The sequence below is a fragment of the Anser brachyrhynchus genome (genome assembly GCF_964034855.1).
Source record: "Anser brachyrhynchus genome assembly, chromosome: 1".
Lineage (NCBI taxonomy): Eukaryota > Metazoa > Chordata > Aves > Anseriformes > Anatidae > Anser > Anser brachyrhynchus.
The window spans coordinates 100,249,100-100,266,144 of NC_137694.1; the positions used below are offsets into that span (position 1 = coordinate 100,249,100).

At 48.9% G+C, this 17,045-nt stretch overlaps 2 protein-coding genes and 1 long non-coding RNA gene across 6 annotated transcripts in view; 1 reads left to right on the forward strand and 2 right to left on the reverse strand.

The window, feature by feature from the left end:
* POPDC2 (popeye domain cAMP effector 2) overlaps positions 1-7,371 on the reverse strand; it is a 15,580-nt gene extending 8,209 nt beyond the window's left edge. The window contains exons 1-3 of one of the 2 annotated variants that reach the window (XM_080572338.1): positions 5,621-7,371; positions 3,272-3,380; positions 526-907 (exon numbers count right to left, since the gene is read on the reverse strand). In XM_080572338.1, coding sequence (XP_080428464.1) covers positions 526-907; positions 3,272-3,380; positions 5,621-6,111 — 982 coding nt within the window. In that variant the 5' untranslated portion in view covers positions 6,112-7,371. Of the gene's footprint in view, positions 1-387; positions 908-3,271; positions 3,381-5,620 lie in introns of both variants that reach the window. The other variant, XM_080572337.1, reaches the window with a different exon arrangement.
* A 4,650-nt stretch (positions 7,372-12,021) lies between these two features.
* COX17 (cytochrome c oxidase copper chaperone COX17) lies at positions 12,022-14,721 on the reverse strand. Of its 3 annotated transcripts, none has more exons than XM_080572374.1 (4): positions 14,567-14,720; positions 14,319-14,454; positions 12,730-12,840; positions 12,022-12,238 (listed from the first exon to the last, which is right to left on the reverse strand). In XM_080572374.1, the coding sequence occupies exons 1-3, from the start codon at positions 14,676-14,678 to the stop codon at positions 12,756-12,758; spliced, it is 333 nt and encodes a 110-aa protein (XP_080428500.1). In that variant the 5' UTR covers positions 14,679-14,720; the 3' UTR covers positions 12,022-12,238; positions 12,730-12,755. The 3 variants fall into 3 exon arrangements, with proteins under 3 accessions (XP_080428500.1, XP_080428502.1, XP_080428501.1); XM_080572376.1 differs by having other exon boundaries at positions 12,159-12,526; positions 14,567-14,721; XM_080572375.1 differs by having other exon boundaries at positions 12,159-12,612; positions 14,567-14,721.
* A 140-nt stretch (positions 14,722-14,861) lies between these two features.
* Positions 14,862-15,794, forward strand: LOC308184850. The gene is made up of 2 exons (XR_013942951.1): positions 14,862-15,538; positions 15,648-15,794. It is a non-coding gene; the product is annotated as an uncharacterized lncRNA (long non-coding RNA).
* Positions 15,795-17,045: the final 1,251 nt, after the last annotated feature.

The window sequence follows — 17,045 nt, forward strand, 5'->3', positions numbered from 1 at the left end:
CTCACAGCAGTGTCACAGACCTTTCTGGTGCCATTAAGACCAAATAGGTGCACCTGGCAATCAAGGGGCATTTTGGGTGATCAATCAATGCATTTTGGGTGATTTCCTTGGAGAAAAAAAGGGATGTGTGGTGGGTGTTCATACCTGCTTGTACACTTGCCTCCATGTCAGCAGAGAAGCGTCCTGTGCTGGTGGCCACCAGCCTTTGCTCTGCTCTGGGGTCTGCCAAACCCCAACCCCTGGAGACCCCAGGAGAGCCGTGGGGTCTGCCCCTGGGGACCCCAGGAGAGCCACCTGCACTCCTCCCCAGCTCTGCGCAGGAGCAAGCCCGCGGCAAGCAGAGGCGAGAGGCCGGGGAACGACTCGCTGCCGCCGGCGGGTACTTACGCAGGGATGCCACATGGGGTGACGCGTGCCCGTGCCGGGTGCGCCCTCACTTCATATACTCCCCTTCGCTCACATAGTCCATAAAAGACCCCGGCAACTCAGCAAAATCTTCCAAGACAAGACTGGTGGAGTCCTCACCCAGCAGGTCACTCTCGGGCCGGGAGGCCCGGGGGCGCGGAGCCGGCGGCGGTGGTGGTGGCGGAGGCTGCGGAGGGGCCTCGGAGGCACCAGCGGGTCCGTGGGCAGGCGGCGGCGTGGGCTGCAGCTCCTCAGCCTCCTCTGGTTCCCCCTCGGAGGAGGCCGGCCCCAGGACGTGGTAGAGGCTGGGCAAACGGATGTCGAAGCGGAGGCCGAACTTGGCGAAGAGCTTCTCGTTGAGGGAGTAGAGCTTCTCCGAGATGTCGTAGCCCAGGTGGGAGGAGAAGAGGCGGGCGACGTAGCGGTCCTTCCTCAGGAGGAGGTAGAGCCGCCGCCTCGGCCAGGTCACGTAGCTGCAGTCGGTCTCGGCTGTCAGCGTGACCTGCAGGGCAGGGAGGGAGCAGAGTGAGCCCCAGCACCCCGGGGTCACCCACACCTCTCCTCGGGGGTGGTGGGGCTGGAGAACCACTTCAGATACGACCTCACCCACTGCTGATTTCCTTTCCCCAAGGAAACAATTTTGGTTGGTTTTTAGAGAACATTTGTTTTGCTTTGGGTTTTGCCAACGTGATTACAGCCATTTATTCTGCTAGCTATAAGATCAGGCTAACAATAATAAACATTTATATACACACCACAAGACTGTATATTGCAATAAATATAATAATAAAACAAACACACAAAGGGTCAAACACTCCTGGGCTAAAGAAGAACATCCGAGTGTAATGGAGACACCGGCATGCGAACAAGTGTCGGAACAGAAATATCCTGGGGGCTCCCTTTCGCTCTATACCCAGGGGTCTCCTTGGCCTGCCACCATGGCAGAGGGCCACTGGGAAGCTGAACACAGCTTGGTTGCAAGTGCGTGTCCTTGGGATTGATATCCAACGCCACTGCCATGCAAGCAGCTGCTGTATGAAAGAAATACAGGAGCTAAAACCCGAGAACTTCCCCAGGCCAAGGTGAGCAGGATCAAGGGTCACACAGAAACCGCAATGAGCAGAATGTCCTTTTCCTAACCAGCTTCTGGTGCAGCAATCGAAACCCTCTGCTTCCCGCAAGGGATTAGGTGAGCTGTGATCACAGAAGCTGTCTCCTAACCAGGGCAGCAGGACAGGATTCGCTCATGAACACCTCCAGCACCATCAGAGCTCCTGGAGGAACGTGCCAGCCACGAAACCTGACTCCTGCGGGCACTGGGAGCCAGCAGCTCTGTGGGAAGAAGATGTGGCCAAAGCAGAAAGCATGAGGAAACCAGCTCTCCTCATGGAGTGAGTCAAGCTTCTGCCACTTTTCAGTGGGCCCGGAACTGAAACTGCTCGATCCAGGTGACCGTGAGGAAAATCTGGATGAGAGAAGCCTTCCATACCTTCCTCCAGCAAAGCCCCAGAATCAAATGTCCCTTTTTTTTTGTTTTTTAACCCAGATGATTGTGATGCTGGGGATAAGGTTGAGATGAGCCACAGAGTCTTATTAACTACTCGGGTAAGAGTGACTAGTGTGTCTGCCAAAGGTAGCACGTCACCATGGCCAACCGCGGGTGTCAAGAGAAACGTCCTGCCAGGAACAAGGACCTGTCAAAGTCTCACCTGCTGAATGCTGGTCTCACACAGCCTGGTACTTCTTCATGCTCCTCAGTAAGCAGACAAGGTTTTAGGCATTTTTGGCACACTGCTGCAGCCTTTCCCCACCTAGGACAGCACCTCCCCACCCCAGTGTCTGACGCAACTGACCTCCCCAACCAGCCACATCTTGCAGAGCAGGAGCTCCCCAGCTATCTCACACACCACAGATAAGGATGCTCAGGAGCTCTGGGAACAGTCAGTTCCACAGAAATTAGCTCAGAGGGCAATACAGATGTCTTCTCAGGTTGCACGCCATCCAGCTGCCTGTTTCCCACCCTAGAAGGAGAATTTCCCCTCTAGGAGCACCGGGTATCATTCTCCCTGCTCGACTCTTACGCAAACACCATCCAGGAGCCAGCAACAATCTGCTGCTGGGTTGAAGCCTGGAGCAGAACACAGCTGTGCTGTTGTTGCCCTCACCTACCCCATTATCTTGGCCTGATATCTCAATTTCTGCTCAGGACCTGCCGCCCTGTGCCACTGTCACACGGCCAGCCTCCGACTGCCACCGTTACTCTTGCAAGACCGTGATCAGTGGTGGCAGCAGAGCTTTCAGGACCAGCCATCATGAGCCCCCTCACACAGTACACAGGCCGAATTCAGAGCCAAGGAAAGCAGATTTGGGGAGCTGCCCCGGCTTAGCCAAGTCTGAACTTGGCTGTTCTTGTAAGAAAGCATCATCATTCCCTCATGGCTGTCCCACGCTCCCAAGGGATTAGAAAAGTCCCTCCCCGTATGCCCTAACTGGCACACTCAGGACTGACATCCTGATAGGGATCAGCCTGTCCTGGCTTGTGAGTTAGAGGCAGAGAGATGTGGGCTTGAGTAATCTCCTCCAGAAGGAAAGCCAAGCAAATACGTTGGTGTTGACAGCAAGAGCAAAACCCTCTCAGTTGCTGCAAATAAGAATTGGTCTGGCCTCTCAGCAAGGGATTCCTGTGCTCAGAAAGGACCATATTCAGGCGTGAATCAGCCTTTCTGCTTCTCCACGCCGAACACATCACCATCAGAAAGGGGATATTTATGGATTTACATCACTGCCGCGTTTTGCCACGCTTATGCAGGGAGGCACGGCCGGCCAGCTGCACGTTGGGGTGAACGTGTTGGTGTCAGGGGCTTACCTGGAAAGTCCCTTCCTCAGAGGGTCGCAGTGATTCCCACTCTGGAGAGTCCAGGAACTGGTAGGGGAAGACATAATGGAGAAACTGCCCGTCCTGGCTCACTCGGACCCTGCAGAGAGGACAGGAGAGATAGGCAGGCTTAGACCACAGAGCAGGCACCCCATGAACGTGATCACACCGTGTGCAGGAGCCAGTCCCACCAGCAAGGAGAGGCTTTCTCCCTGCCACACACGTCCCCGGTCCCCTCTGGGACAGCTGAAAGTGCTCCAGTTTCTGGGACTCAACCCCTTTGCTCCACGGAAATGAGATTCACTGCCCTGTAATCTGCCTGGTTTGTTGCTTGCTACGCAGCCAGCCCCCACAGGTGCGATGCTTGGTCCTGAACCAGGACTCCTCAGCCTGCGAGGCTGCTGCTTTTCAAGTACCTCTCAGCCTAATTGCGCCTCTTTCCACTTGCATTTTCCTCCTTTCCTCAGAGCTGTATGAGGGCAATCCCCACCTCTAGGCCGGGATGCCATGGAACCCTTCCCCCAAATCCCGCTGGCCGTCGTTCCTGCACACCACGCTGCAAGCCCATAATTTGCTGCACATTATCATTCAACCTCTCCTGGCCTCTTTGCCTTCTAAGCATGACTTTCTCCTATTTTTGCTACAACCGCCTAACAATGCCAAGATCGAACCACCCAGCCCCACTGCATAGCAGAGGGGAACTGCACAGCCCCGGGCAGCGGCAGGGCACATTGAAGCTCTATTCTTAGCTCTGTGCCACCACATCGCTGCATGATTTGGGGCCTCTTCCCTCCTGTCACCACGTTCCCCAGTTGCACGATGCTCACAGGCAATTCCAGCTTTCAGGAGGCACAGGGCTTGGGTCACTGGTGACTGCCAACCAGCTAGATGTGCTGCCCGGACAGGTCAGGGACTGCAAGACTTTGTGATTCAGGCACGTCCTGCCCTCCCAAGCCCACCTTACCTTGCTATTGCTCAGCTCAAGAGCAACAAAGCTCTGCAGGGTCAGCAAGGGCCTCACAAGGAAACAGAGTGGGTACCAAGAAATGCAAATCCAATCCCATCTCCATGGATTTTATTTACAGACTTGGTGCGCTTCAGTGCAGGCTGCTCAGCAGGGGGGTTTGGTAAAGGGAAAGGCAAGTAAAGGAAATACACGTACCCAATTTCCTCCCAGTGCTTTGACATTCAGCACTGGTCAGTGTTACCAGGATAGTCTTAACACATCCCAAAAAAAAGGACAAACACCGAAAGAGCAAGTGCAACTTTTTTCTTCATGCACCCCCTCACCTCATACCAGAGAGGACGGACCACTGCAATAAACTATGAGCTCCAGGTGATGCTGGGCTCGTCTTCCCAAAGGAAAATCCTTGTGAGACACTCACAGCTCAGCACTGCTCCCACCTGCAGGTCTCTTTCCCTTCCCACGCTCACCTGACATTAATGCCACATGCCTGACAGCAGCTGGGAAGATAATATTGCTACTATATTCTGCATTTGGATTTTGCAAGCTGGAAAAGAGGCATAGAGGCATGCCACAGGCTCTCAGGTGAACGAATGCCAGTACTTCATCAGCACAGTTCAGTCAATAACCAAAAAGAATCAAAAGGATGTGACTTGCAGGCAGTCGGCTGCAACCATCCCCAGGTCCCTGTGGTCCTCCTTGATGGTCTGGGGGAAGGAATAGCATGAAAGCGTAAGAGTCAAGGAAGGAATGAAGCCTGATGAGGCAGTGTCCAGTAGAGGGGTGTACTCACTCTTTGATGAAATGGCCTCAAAGTGAAAAAATTCTGAGCCCTGAGGGTTCAGGCGTTGGGAACACGGAGCAGAGCCTCTCCCTTAGTGCTGCTGGCCAGGGCGAGCAGGTGAACCAAAGACTGCTGCTCAGTGTATTTGGCCACCCACATCACAGAGGTGTGTCTGGTACCCACAGAGGCCACAGGTTCAGACATCTCCTTCCTGCCCTCAGAAACACTCTCTCTCAGCCTTTAGGCTCCAGGTCTGCTCCCGTTAGAAATAAAATCACAGAGTAAGAGGTGAGGACCCCCCCAGCATTATCGCAAGTGAGGCTGAGCTGGCAGCTCCACCACATATTGTTTGATGCTGCAAACCATTCCCTGAAATATTTTAATTTATATTAGGGAAAAAAAAATAAAAGCCAAACCCCAAAAGCAAATTAAAAACAAGCAAACAACAAAAGCAACAGACAGATGCATACTGCAGGGCCCTTTCAGAGGAAGGGAAGGATCACCACCTTAATTTCTGCAGAGGGGCAAAACCACAAGAGGAAGCCACAGCACTTTTCTGCCAGACTTTGCTCAGAAACGTGAGGGTCCTTACCTGCCAGAGAGCAGCAGCGAGAGGCGATCAATGGGCGTCTTGCCCTCCACCGCGTAGTTCTGGTCTCGGGCTAGCGGCTGCACTTGCTCCTCACAGCATTTCACAATTTCCCTGTAGACCTCCAGGGGCACCTGCAAGGGCAGGTACATGGTCTTGTAGAGGAGGTCAAACTCTTCGGGGATGGTGTCCTTGCGGAGCCGGTAAGCCAGGTGAGCCAGCTGCAGCAGGCAGACGAAGACGAGCAGCATGTTCCAGACGAAGACGTCCAGCCCGCAGGCGCTCAGCCAGCCCCACAGGGCATAGCAGAAGTAGCCTGGGGCCAGGAGGCCGAAGATGTAGAGGGACCCAAAGATGCCGCTGCCCCCCATGTAGCCCAGGAGGACGATGCAGCTGGCCAGCTGGTAGGCTGCTCCCTCCATGTGCTCCTTCCAGGCATCGCACGCAGGAGGCTGGAGGACAGCCTGGTCCCAAGAGGGGCTGCTGGCGCTCATCCTGCCCCGCTGCCCACCCTCCCTGGCCGCCCGGCGTTAAAAAACTATTGTCATACGCAAAGAGGTCTGAAACCAGAGCTGCTGGGAGGCTGTTCCTCCTCCTCCTCAGTGCCGGCGGGTCCCACGGCAGCACGCCTCAGAGCAACATGCTAAAGCACTGCCGGACGTTTTCGCGCCTAGAAAATCCCAGAAGTGTTTGTTTTTCCCTCTTCGTGGCTCACAGATCAGGCCGGCCCCCTCCCTAGCCGCACCAGAGGGAAACGGAGCTGGCAAATAGGAGGCCGAAAGAGTTCAGTCGAAGAGAAAGCAGAGGCCATTAGCTGGAATACTCCAGGACCGGACCGGACGGAGATCTGGTTGCACTGCCCCTCTCGCCAGCCCTCTGGCAGTGAAAATAGAGCCCGTGAGAGCTGCGGGGAGGGGAGCGTAGGGCGCCCGGGTTGGATTCGGTATGTCTATCTCTTGGCAGCCGCGAGGAGAGGGACCCCAGAGGGATAACCATGTTTGGAATTGAAATCCAAGGAGCAAAAGCAGCGAGGGGAACGGAGAGCAGGCACGCACCCGCCACTTAACATAACTCAGGCACCCAGATAAGCCGGGCAGTGCGAGGAGAGGGAAAACAACCAGCTTTATCACTGCAAACTCCAGCCGCACGCGGGGCTCAGCGCTGCTCTGCACTCTCCTGGAAGGGATTGACAGTCACGCAGCACAAAAAAGGAGAAAGGCCGTCTCCTTCTCCCGCTGCAACCGGTAGCGATGGCAGGAACTTAGCAAGAGAAGAGAGAGTCGGGTCAGTGGGAAGGATTTCCCCACAACAGGCTCTGCAGCACAGCCTCCCCACGGAGATGGGGCAGCTCCATCCGGCAGGGCATTTCAGACCACGGGGATTGAGGTAAAGCACAGAAGCACATTTGTGAGTGCAAGGGGCAGAGTTAAAGTAAATGGGACCCAGCTTTATCTATCACGACGAGGAGACCGTGCTGCCTAGAAGTTTTGGAGCGTAACGCTGGGAAGCGTGCTTTGCGGGGACATCCCAGCTGAGGGAGGACTCTCACCCCACAGATAACAGGCTCTCAAGCTGCATTTTCATCTCATATATGGCAGAAAGGATGCTTTTGAGCAGGTCTCCTATTTTCATCCCCACTAAAACAAGTAGCACAGATGCTGGCAGAAGGTAAGCTCCTGGGGAAGTATCTCCCATAGTAATTCTTTACAGTCATTCATAACTCCCCTGGGGCTTCATTCACCACGAGGAGGAAACACAAACCCTTTCAGCTCAGGTGGCCTAGGACACAGGTACAAGGGGGACCTGCTGAGTTCAGTTCTCCACGGTCAGCCATAGAAAAGATGCGTAAATGCAACTTTTCCCCTGCTTCAAGTACCGTGCTATCAGTCATACAGGCAGGGTCCCCCCACTGCGAGGAAGCAGTTACATTTCAGGCATTGACGCAACCGGCACGGTCAGTCAACAGTATGAAGTCAGCTTGCATGGGTCAGTGGAGTAGAGATTGGGTTTCAAGGGTGGTTGTGTTTCAGGACGAGCTCGCAGCTGCCCTGCCTAACATGCCATTCTCATTGGCACCATCCACTTAAAGACACACAATCAGTTCTTCCACTAATAGCGCTCTGGAATAACGTTATCGACTGGGTGAGGCTCAAGCAATGCTTTACAGCAGCCTTGAAGAATTCATCATGGTCTTGGATAGTACGATTTATCTCTACAATGCCTAGGCCACGTGCAACATGGAGCACTAAAGCTCCTAAGAGCAGCAAAGCTTAACCAGTTGCCATGTGGTAAGGAAATAGCACAAATTAAGCTTTGCACATGGGTAAGTACGATCCACCCAGAAACATGCTTCTGTTAAGGGTGAAGTGAAACAGGAAAAATTGTCTCCAGTGGTCCCTTATTTAAGAGAAGGGATAAATCCTGCTGACTGAAGCAGAATGAGGCAAGAGGTATGGAGAAGTGAAAAAACTTCTTTCTCTTGGCCTTTCTGCAGAGAGGCAAGAACGATCTTACAGCCAAAGCACTACAGCACAAGTATTGGTTCTGGTTTTCCTACCATTGTCATGTACTTGCTAGGTTGTCCCAATAATAACTCGTCTATCCTTAGGTCTCTGCAAAATCAGTATTATATGGGGCCCTCTTTCCAAGACAGGCTGACATTTGATATAACAGAGAGTTGGGATATCAAGACTGGGAACATTTAAGAGAAAGATGCATAAGATATTTGAGACAAAAATGAACTGCTGTGAATAGCAATGCTGAACTACATTAGAAGAAGCATTTTGAGAAGCAAAGTTGCAGTAAGATTACCACCAGACCTGCCCCACCTGAATAAGGACTCAACTTCACAGCCCAGCCTCAGCACAGTATGTTAAACACCTTCCCGCTCTTCCTTTGCTTTCTGGTAGTTCCCATTCCTGCATGTAGCTCCAGGTCATAATTTTTGCCTTTTGGTACTACCAAAAAACTCCTGTAGCAACATCAAAGAAAGTGACAAAAAAAAAGTTACTAGTTTCACTCCTCAGCTGGGTAAATTCTTGTGCTAGGAGACAGTCTGGAACACAAAATTAACAACTCCTCAGGACAAAGAAAGTGTTTCCCCTGCCATCTTCCAAAACATGTCTCACCTAGAAAAGAACAGTAATGTCAGTGCAGCCTTCAGCATCTCCCAGAGTGGGGCTTCCTTTATAGCACTGGCACTTTCAGTTGGGGTCAAGCATGTGCTCTCTGCCTCTTGATACTAGCACTGCAGCTCTCACGGTTGAAAACCTGTACCACTGAGGATGCAGAATGGAAAGCCCCAAACAGCAGCATGCAGGAGCGCCTAAGCTGCTGGAGTTGCTTCAAGTGTGTCTGTATGAGTGCTGCTGGAGGTGTCCAGCGAGAAGTGACTGCTCAGGGGCAGGAGCTGTCGCACTGCTGAAGAACTCCTGGAGCACCTTTGGGTGACCTTGGCAGCCACCCAGCCGCTGTGGCAGGATTAGAAAGATCAGCAAGCTGTTCGTTAGCAAGTAGACCAAAGAAAGGATCTGCAGAAAGGTGGCACACAGCTGGCCAGGGAGGCACACCAGCCAGTTTACAGCATATAAAAAGGCTCTGCATGGTCTACTGACAACTTTTAGGTATGCTGAATACTTCCTTCACTGGGGAAGGCAGACAAAGCTTTAATCTCGCAGCAATAATAGCACAAAGCTCTCATTATAAACTATAAAACTTTCCTGCTGGGGCTGAACGCAGTGATGGAGTGAGAATAGTACAGCTTTTTTAAAAGGTAGATCTTCGAGCACCCCATAGAGATTAGGCCTTTTCAGGCCCACTTTTTTGATAGAAAGGTTTGTAAAATGGTTAAACCACCAAGTCTGTAGTCTTACTTTCTCCCTTGAGAGCACAGTGGCCACACAGACCATCTTCACAGCCTGTCCATTTTTCCATCCAGCGAGAATTCAAAGAGCTGCCTTAGTTTTCTGATGAGACATTTTGTTTTCATGCCTTGCCTAGAATTAGAATACATGCCTTCCCATCTAGGGATGCTGGGGTTCATCTGAGTTGAGCATACTTCAGTCGATACTGACTCCAGGAGAAAAGCTAAACAAAAAATAAAAGGGGGACACCAAGCCCAAAGCCATTTGGAATCAAGAGAGCAAAGACGCATGAAATATTTGAGCAGCATTAAAACTCTTTGCTTGAAGAAGGCACGTAGGCATTACGACAAAATGAGTCTGTGAAGAAGACAAATAGACATCAACCTTTTCAGCTTTGAAATTGGCAGTGTGTAAACAGTTATTCTGCTGATGACCCGCATATAACGAACTCATCCAGTAGCACTTAACGCTCAGTCACACGTGATGATGCAACTCAGGTGCAGCCTGCACTATTTTTGGCAAGTAGAACTGTGTACTCGGCATTATCCTCTATCCTTGAGAGCAGCTCTTTATTGAGAGATTATCAGTACAGCAGCTATGTGACTGGTTATTTTCCTCAGGAAGTCTACACGTTCACTGTTGATCCTATAAACCAAGTTCAATCACCTGCATTGAGGACCTTGATGGCTTGAAGTCTGAGAGGGCATAACTAAACATGTCCTTTTTGATTTATTACATAACGCATTACTGACATTAGATTGCCAAACTTATCTACACAGTAATAAAACCTGTAGCTCCAGAATATCCACCTGGTGTTTCAAGTCACATTGGATTTACAACACTGCTCCAGACAAGCTCATGGTAAATTGCAAGTGGAAAAAGATGCATACTGTATTTAGTTGAACTAGTACTCTACAGTTTAGTCACATTTCCTGCTACTGCTGCATTTTGTGTCCTTGTAGTAACTGAACACCCTGTGCAGAACAGGGTCTGGCATCAGCCCCCCATTCAGGCCTTGAATCCACCCTGTAGGATTCCAGTATCTTTGCAGTACTGGTTACACACTGGTATTGCAGCATCCTACTCATCATCTTCCAAAAAAATTCAAGAACATCTACCATGCATTTACCTTTATGCAGATACAGGTGTCCCTAGAATTTGTTTATGGAACCCTTTTTTTTTTTCCCCCCCTTTTCTGAGTCATATTTAAATAGCACTCCATTCTCCCCTGCCTGGATCTTTACTCCGTGTCATCATTTCCAGACAAGACATGCAACTACAAAACTGGTGCTGATCCACCTTGGAACAATGAATGCCACGAGGAGCACTAGGTGCCACAGGAGACTTTAACACTTTTTGCCAGAGCTACACCTGTGTCCCTTCCCTTAGGCTGAGAGCCAACACGGGCACAACAGCTATCTGAGGAAAGTAAGCAAGCAACGCAGAGCTAACTTTAACAGTCCAGCTTGTCCCTTGCAAGCATTTTCGAGTACATATCCTGACTTTAGGACGTTTGTGAAACATTCTAGAAAACAGTCTGAACTCCTCTCACGCAAATTTTAAGTGTCACATAATAACATTCGCAGTCTCATCACTGCTAGCTCAGAATATGGGATCTCCAGCAGGCAGAGAAAAGATCACTACTGCAGCCATACCAGCAAAAGAATCAAAGCACAGCGGACAAGCAAGACAAAACACAGATTTCATATCTTCAGTTTTTGAAAAGAAAGCTCTGCAGGAACAGGAGAAAAAAACAGTGATACTACCTTACAGCCAACAGCCCAAAGGAAGAACACATTTAGGACTACACAGAGATATAATATGAAACAAAAAGGGTCCCACGTGTGACAAACTTCAACTATACTTTTTTACTCAGGATTGTAAGAAGGCATCAAGAGGCCACAATCACCTTCCCAGTGCTATGTCACCCAGGTGAGGAAAAAGCCAGAAAACAAAAACCCATATGCACCCTAGCACAAGACCAACCTAACAAAACTTAGGCATAAACAGTCCTTCTTATTTCAGGCAAGTGATCTGTATGTATATCTGCAGTCCTCTGCTTCCCTTCCCTCAGAGAACTACTAGCTCAAGAATTTGAGATGGATATAGGAAGTTCTTAATTCTTCATTATAAAGAATAACACTTGAGTCCTACGGTAAAACAATTCTAGTAACACAGCTTTAACTTTTGAGTACGGGAAAGCAAATTCAGTTTTGACTCTAAGGAAAGTTGCTTTCCTGAGACTGGTTGTCTTTGTACAAATATAGTTATAGCTAGTCACAAGCAGACTACAAGCAGCACTACAAGCTTCAGCACGACTTTGCTGAAAGCAGTAACATAACAGTGTTGTTAGCATGATTTCTCAATTTGCATCAGAGGAAAAACCCCACTGAAGACCCATCTGTTCATCCACAAAACAGAAGAAATTCATGTTCTCATTTCAATTAAAGCTTTTCTCATTCTCCCCATTACAACAGCACACTGTTTTGAATGACCATTGTCACTTTCTATTCAAAAAGAAACAGAAGTCAGGAACACTGGTCATTTTAGACTTTTAATAAGAGGGGAAAAATATACTTTTTCTATAACAGCAATAAAGAGCTAACAGTGGAAAAGCTGCAGATGTATACACCATGACTAGTCTACTATTAAAGACTCTTATAAATAGATACTTTGTTCATATTTGTCCTTTGAAGTAACTTGCAGAAATAGTTTATTTTTCAGCCTTCCAGTCCACCACTCACACAATAGGCATCATCTGGAAGAGAGAAGAAAAATGTGTAAAACACAGATTTCCACTGGATATTAAGGGATAATTTAAGTCTCTAGTCACTAATGAGTGTTGCATACAAATAGCCACAGTCTGCTCTTAAACTGGTTTCCAGAACTTCTTTCTGAGCTCCAGGAATATATCACGGTTAAGAATGTACCTTTCTAATGAGGATGAAACAAGAAAAGATTTTCCTCCCTCCTTTGTTTGACTTTTGTATTGGAAGGGACAGGAGGACAATATCCTACCATTAGAAATCTGAATTGAAGTTTAGATCTGTTGAAAGAGAACAGACGCAGAGAGGCAGAACCACCAGCCTCACAAGAACAGCAGTTATCACCGAGGCTTACTTTGTCTTCCCTCTCTTAGGGAAGATTTGCCCTTTGTCATCTCAGACAGTACTCTGCACTTTCCAGTGGCACCAATGGAGATGCACGAGCACTTCAGAGGTAGAGAATGTTCCTGAAGGCTATACTCACCACACTCGCAGTCCTGCTCATCTCACTCATATCTTGAAGCCCAGAGCTCTCATACACTCTTTGTGGGCTTCAATTAGGTGCCCACAATTTTCTTCCCCCTTCTCAATGATGCTGAAAAACAAAAAGATTTCCAAGGTTCAACAAGAAAACGTTATCTTACTATTAGCCAAATCCACAGAGCTGACGAGCTGTTGGGAACAATCAAGAAACCCTGCTGGCTCCGGAGATCTTTTTGACTACCCTGTCCAGGGTAGCACTGTTTTGGAAAATATAATGCTATTGCAAAAAGCTGCCCAAGCGTGGAGTGGTGCGCTTAAACTCTGATGAGCTGCGTAACAATTTCCTAAACAGACCAATGCTACACTGGGCAAGTCTAGACTGGAATTTTGTTATATAACACAAGGCTGTCACCTCACTTTATCGAGTACGCTCGTCTTGACAAGAAAGAACGTTTCAAATTATTCAGTACAGAAATAAACTTTCTATAATATAAGACAGATAGAGACTAGCTTGACCAGTAAATGACAATTTAAGTCAGCTTTAGGTAGTATTTAGGGATTCTGACACACACACACACAGAGTCTAATTACTCTTAAAAAAAAAAAAAGGCATTACCACAAACAGTAACTTTCGGTATTACTCATCCATCCAAGTATCTAATACATTATCAAATAGCGGTAAAAGCCTATCATCATTGGTGTATAGCATACACCACAAAAACAGTTCAGACTTGCTTTCTGGTGACTTGCAGAGCATTCCTGTCTTCAGGGCTGGGGGTTCCACCACCCCGCACAGTGCAGGTCACAGATCTGGTCAACCCCAATCTACCAAACACAGTATGCTATTTTTACTGACAAAGAGAGAAATTAGTCAGTTGTGAGTAACTAAAATGTCTAAATTACATTTTAGTTACTAAAATGTAACTAAAACTTCATCTCCCAGTATTTAAGCTTTGTTACAGATTAAATTGCACCACAATTGCCCAGGGTAACTCCATTTGCTGCATGACTTATATCCTACCACCCTTTTCTCAGATGGCCACGGACACACCTTTAATTTATCACGTAATCAGACTCACATGCCTAACTTTGGCAAAAACACCCTGTTGGTATTATTCCATCTGCTGAAAGACACTTCTACAACCTTTTGGGTTAGAAAAAAAAAATAAAAGCAGTTTAGTCTCCAGACCAACTTACTGTCACAGACAAGGGACCAGTGTTTTGGGGGTACATTTCATGGTACTACATAGTGATAGCGACTAAGCCTGTAGAGACAAATGCAGTCAAACACGTCAATGTCAACATTTGCACCTCTGTGAGGACTGCAAGCAAACAGAAAGCATTGCTTTATTAGAAAAACAGCGTTCAGAAGAAGGTAATAGAAGCATTACTAAGGTCTGGCACTCTTCTTTAGCCAACCAACAGCAGTGAAGGCTTATTAGGAGCTTTAAAGCCTCCTCTGGGAGCCTGCCTTTAGGTCGAGCCATTAAACGTGGATCTCCTTACTCCCAGCGATGCCACGAGGCGCCCACCCCGCCTGCGCACCCCGGGCTGCCCGAGGGGAAGCCCCACAGCCCGGGGGGCACTCACCAGGCGTCCCTCGCCTTCTTGGTGTCGGGGCAGGCACAGCAGGGCTTCAGCGGCTGCTTCTGCCCCTTCGCCTCCCCGCCGCCCTTGGTCTCGCAGCTGGCGGCTGCAACCGACGACATGGCGGCACCCGCGCGGCCTGGGTGGGGAAGGGGGGGGGGGGGAAGAGGGAGAAGGGGGCGTCAGCAACCGAGCCGAGGCGAGCCCAACCGAGCCGGGACGAGCCTCCCGGTGCCGGTACCCGCCCTTGCCTGCCCGGGAAGCAAACGGAGAGGCCTGGAAGGCGCCCCGGTTCCGGGTGAGGCTCCGCGGCTGGGCGGGCGGCCCGCGGCCCGCCGGGAGTTGTAGTGTGGCGGGCGCCATGGCGCCGCCCCGCCGCTGGGCAGAGCCGGCTCGCTGCGGCGGCCCTAAAGCACGTAAAGTACTCTCTGCTCCAAGAAAACTCAGGAACGGAGAAATATATGCTAGGGATTTAATCGGTCCCGTCAGATAAAAGGTGGAGAAGCAGCCTGCCCTGTAAGGGGCGTGAAATACCAAGCAACCCCTTTGTTTTCAGGATGCCTGGGCCAGGGAGAGCATGATTTTGTTATTTTCTCTATTCTCTTTTTCAATAAGCCAGGCCAGAAGTGAGACTAGTGTCTGATGAGAAATTTTGCTCTTCCGTTTCTCTGGATCACCGAGGTGAATGCCAACACCACTGAGTTGCTGCCTGAATGAGTTAATGACAGGAAAGGATTCTTCTTGGATCCCATCATTCGTACAAAGACAGAGATGAGGAGTACAATTCAGCTCTTTCCAAATGTCCAAAGCTCCTCATTTTCATCACATGGACAGCTGAGGCTTTCTATTTTCACCACCAAGACACCTCTGTGGCACCCTGTCAATGCATCTCCTTGAAATACAGGCTCCTAAGGGGGCTGCCAATGCATTGCTATCCTACCTCTGAAATGGTGCCCTTTATCACTCTCACCTAATCAGCCACCTGTTTAATTACCCATCAACCTCAGCTCAGCGGCCTGTCCCCAACTATCTCTTTTGGCTAGTAAGGCTGTTCAGGCTGACCCATTCCCACCCAGCTTCTGGGTTCAGCACATGTGCACTGTGAGGCCATGCCCTTGGGCATGATGACCTGGAAGATGCACGATGGTGACTAAGATACGCTTTTCCCAAATATATGCAAACATGCTGCAAGGAGGAGCTAATAGCGAAACTCCTTTTGAAAGGTTGCATCCACTGTCTAAACCAGTGTCTTGCTATTGCTTCGTGTGTGTTTATTTAACATATAAAGCATGTTTTGCTTTCTAATTAACTAGTTTTGTCTTTTCTTTCTAGAGCTTTATCTACTGGCCCCTATCCAAAGGCCTGGAGTTGGTGGTAGCAACACAAACTCTGAAGGAAAGTGTGTGGTAAAAACCTCAAAGAGGTTTTTCGAAGTCTGCAAGTGAACAGTGTCTTTTATTCAACGATATCTTCCCCTCATTTCATACTCTAGCTGGAGGTACATAATACCGAGGGTAGTGGGGGTGAAAATGTAGTCATCTTCATGCTCTGCGCTAAGGTACAGCCTGCGGGGACTAAACACCTCTGCGAGCAGCACTCCATTTCAACTTCAGCAGCTTTCCAAATAGATTAAGGAGTAGCACTGCTATTTTGGCCACGCTGCCTGTGTGGTAATGGTTTGTAACAGACCACCCTGTAAGAAGGGACCTCTTCGTGGTGGGATGAGGGGGTAGGAGCTGGGAGGGAGGAGAAGGAAGAGAATTACCATTCCACAACATGAAACACAGCCAACACATGTTCATACTGCTTGCACCAACTTGGAGTACAGTGCAGAGGGGAGATCACAGCCTTATCTCTTCTGACATTACATTGTATGTAAGCATGGATGGTTAACGGTGCTTTTTGTTACCCATTTGTCGTCTGCCTGCTGACAGTAGCAGGTAAATTGTACTAAGGAGTATGTGTCAGAATGAAGAAATTCATCAGCAAGTCAAAAAGGATCGTTTGAGGGCAGTCTACTGAGCTGAGACTGCTGGAAAATTGTCAGATCCAGTACCCAGGAGGTAATTCCAAGGAGGTTCAGTGAAAATCTCTGAGGCTCTGAAAGAGGTAATTAAAAAAAGAGGTTCCTCAATCTACCATATCATTTGGCAGCCTGGTGCAACATGTGGGAGTAAAAGGAATACAGATACCACTGAACATTTACAGCTCTGGGTTTAGAGGACTAATTAGTGAATTGGGGGAGATTGCTCAGTTTCCATGGGAATAAAAATTATTTTCCCTGTGTGGACTTTTATCAGAATTAAAGAACATGTAGTCACAACACACAATGTGTGAGCCTCACAGTAGCACTGCAGTCTATGTATGTACAGCTTCTTTTAACTTCAACCTCAGACAACTGAAAAAATGGTTGTCTAAAAAAAGAAGTAGTTGTCTGTTAGAGAGACTGAAGTGGGCAGACTTTTCAAGGAACCTCAAAAATATATTTATGTTCATTGTTATGTAGGGTAAGCCCCTATTCAATATCAGTTGAAAGCAGCAGCCTGGGGTAGTCTGGGGTTTTCCAGATTTCTCACACTTCTGATATATGTGACATAAAGATGAATTTAGATGTGGAAAATCTGTGTGGTGAAACAGAGCCGAAGGTATTTTGATATCTTCCCCATAGTGTCTATTTTAGGAACCATTAACCCTTTACTACCTTGAAGAAAAAAAAAAAAAAGATGCCTG

What these genes read in the sequence shown, in the direction of transcription:
- COX17 (XM_080572374.1), bottom strand. Translation starts at nt 14,678, where the DNA reads ATGGCGCCCGCCACACTACAACTCCCGGCGGGCCGCGGGCCGCCCGCC. An exon ending in TCCGTTTGCTTCCCGGGCAG is followed by an intron (nt 14,455 to 14,566) that starts GCAAGGGCGGGT and finishes TTCCCCACCCAG; the next exon opens with GCCGCGCGGGTGCCGCCATG. An exon ending in AAGAAGGCGAGGGACGCCTG is followed by an intron (nt 12,841 to 14,318) that starts GTGAGTGCCCCC and finishes TTTGTTTTTCAG; the next exon opens with CATCATTGAGAAGGGGGAAG.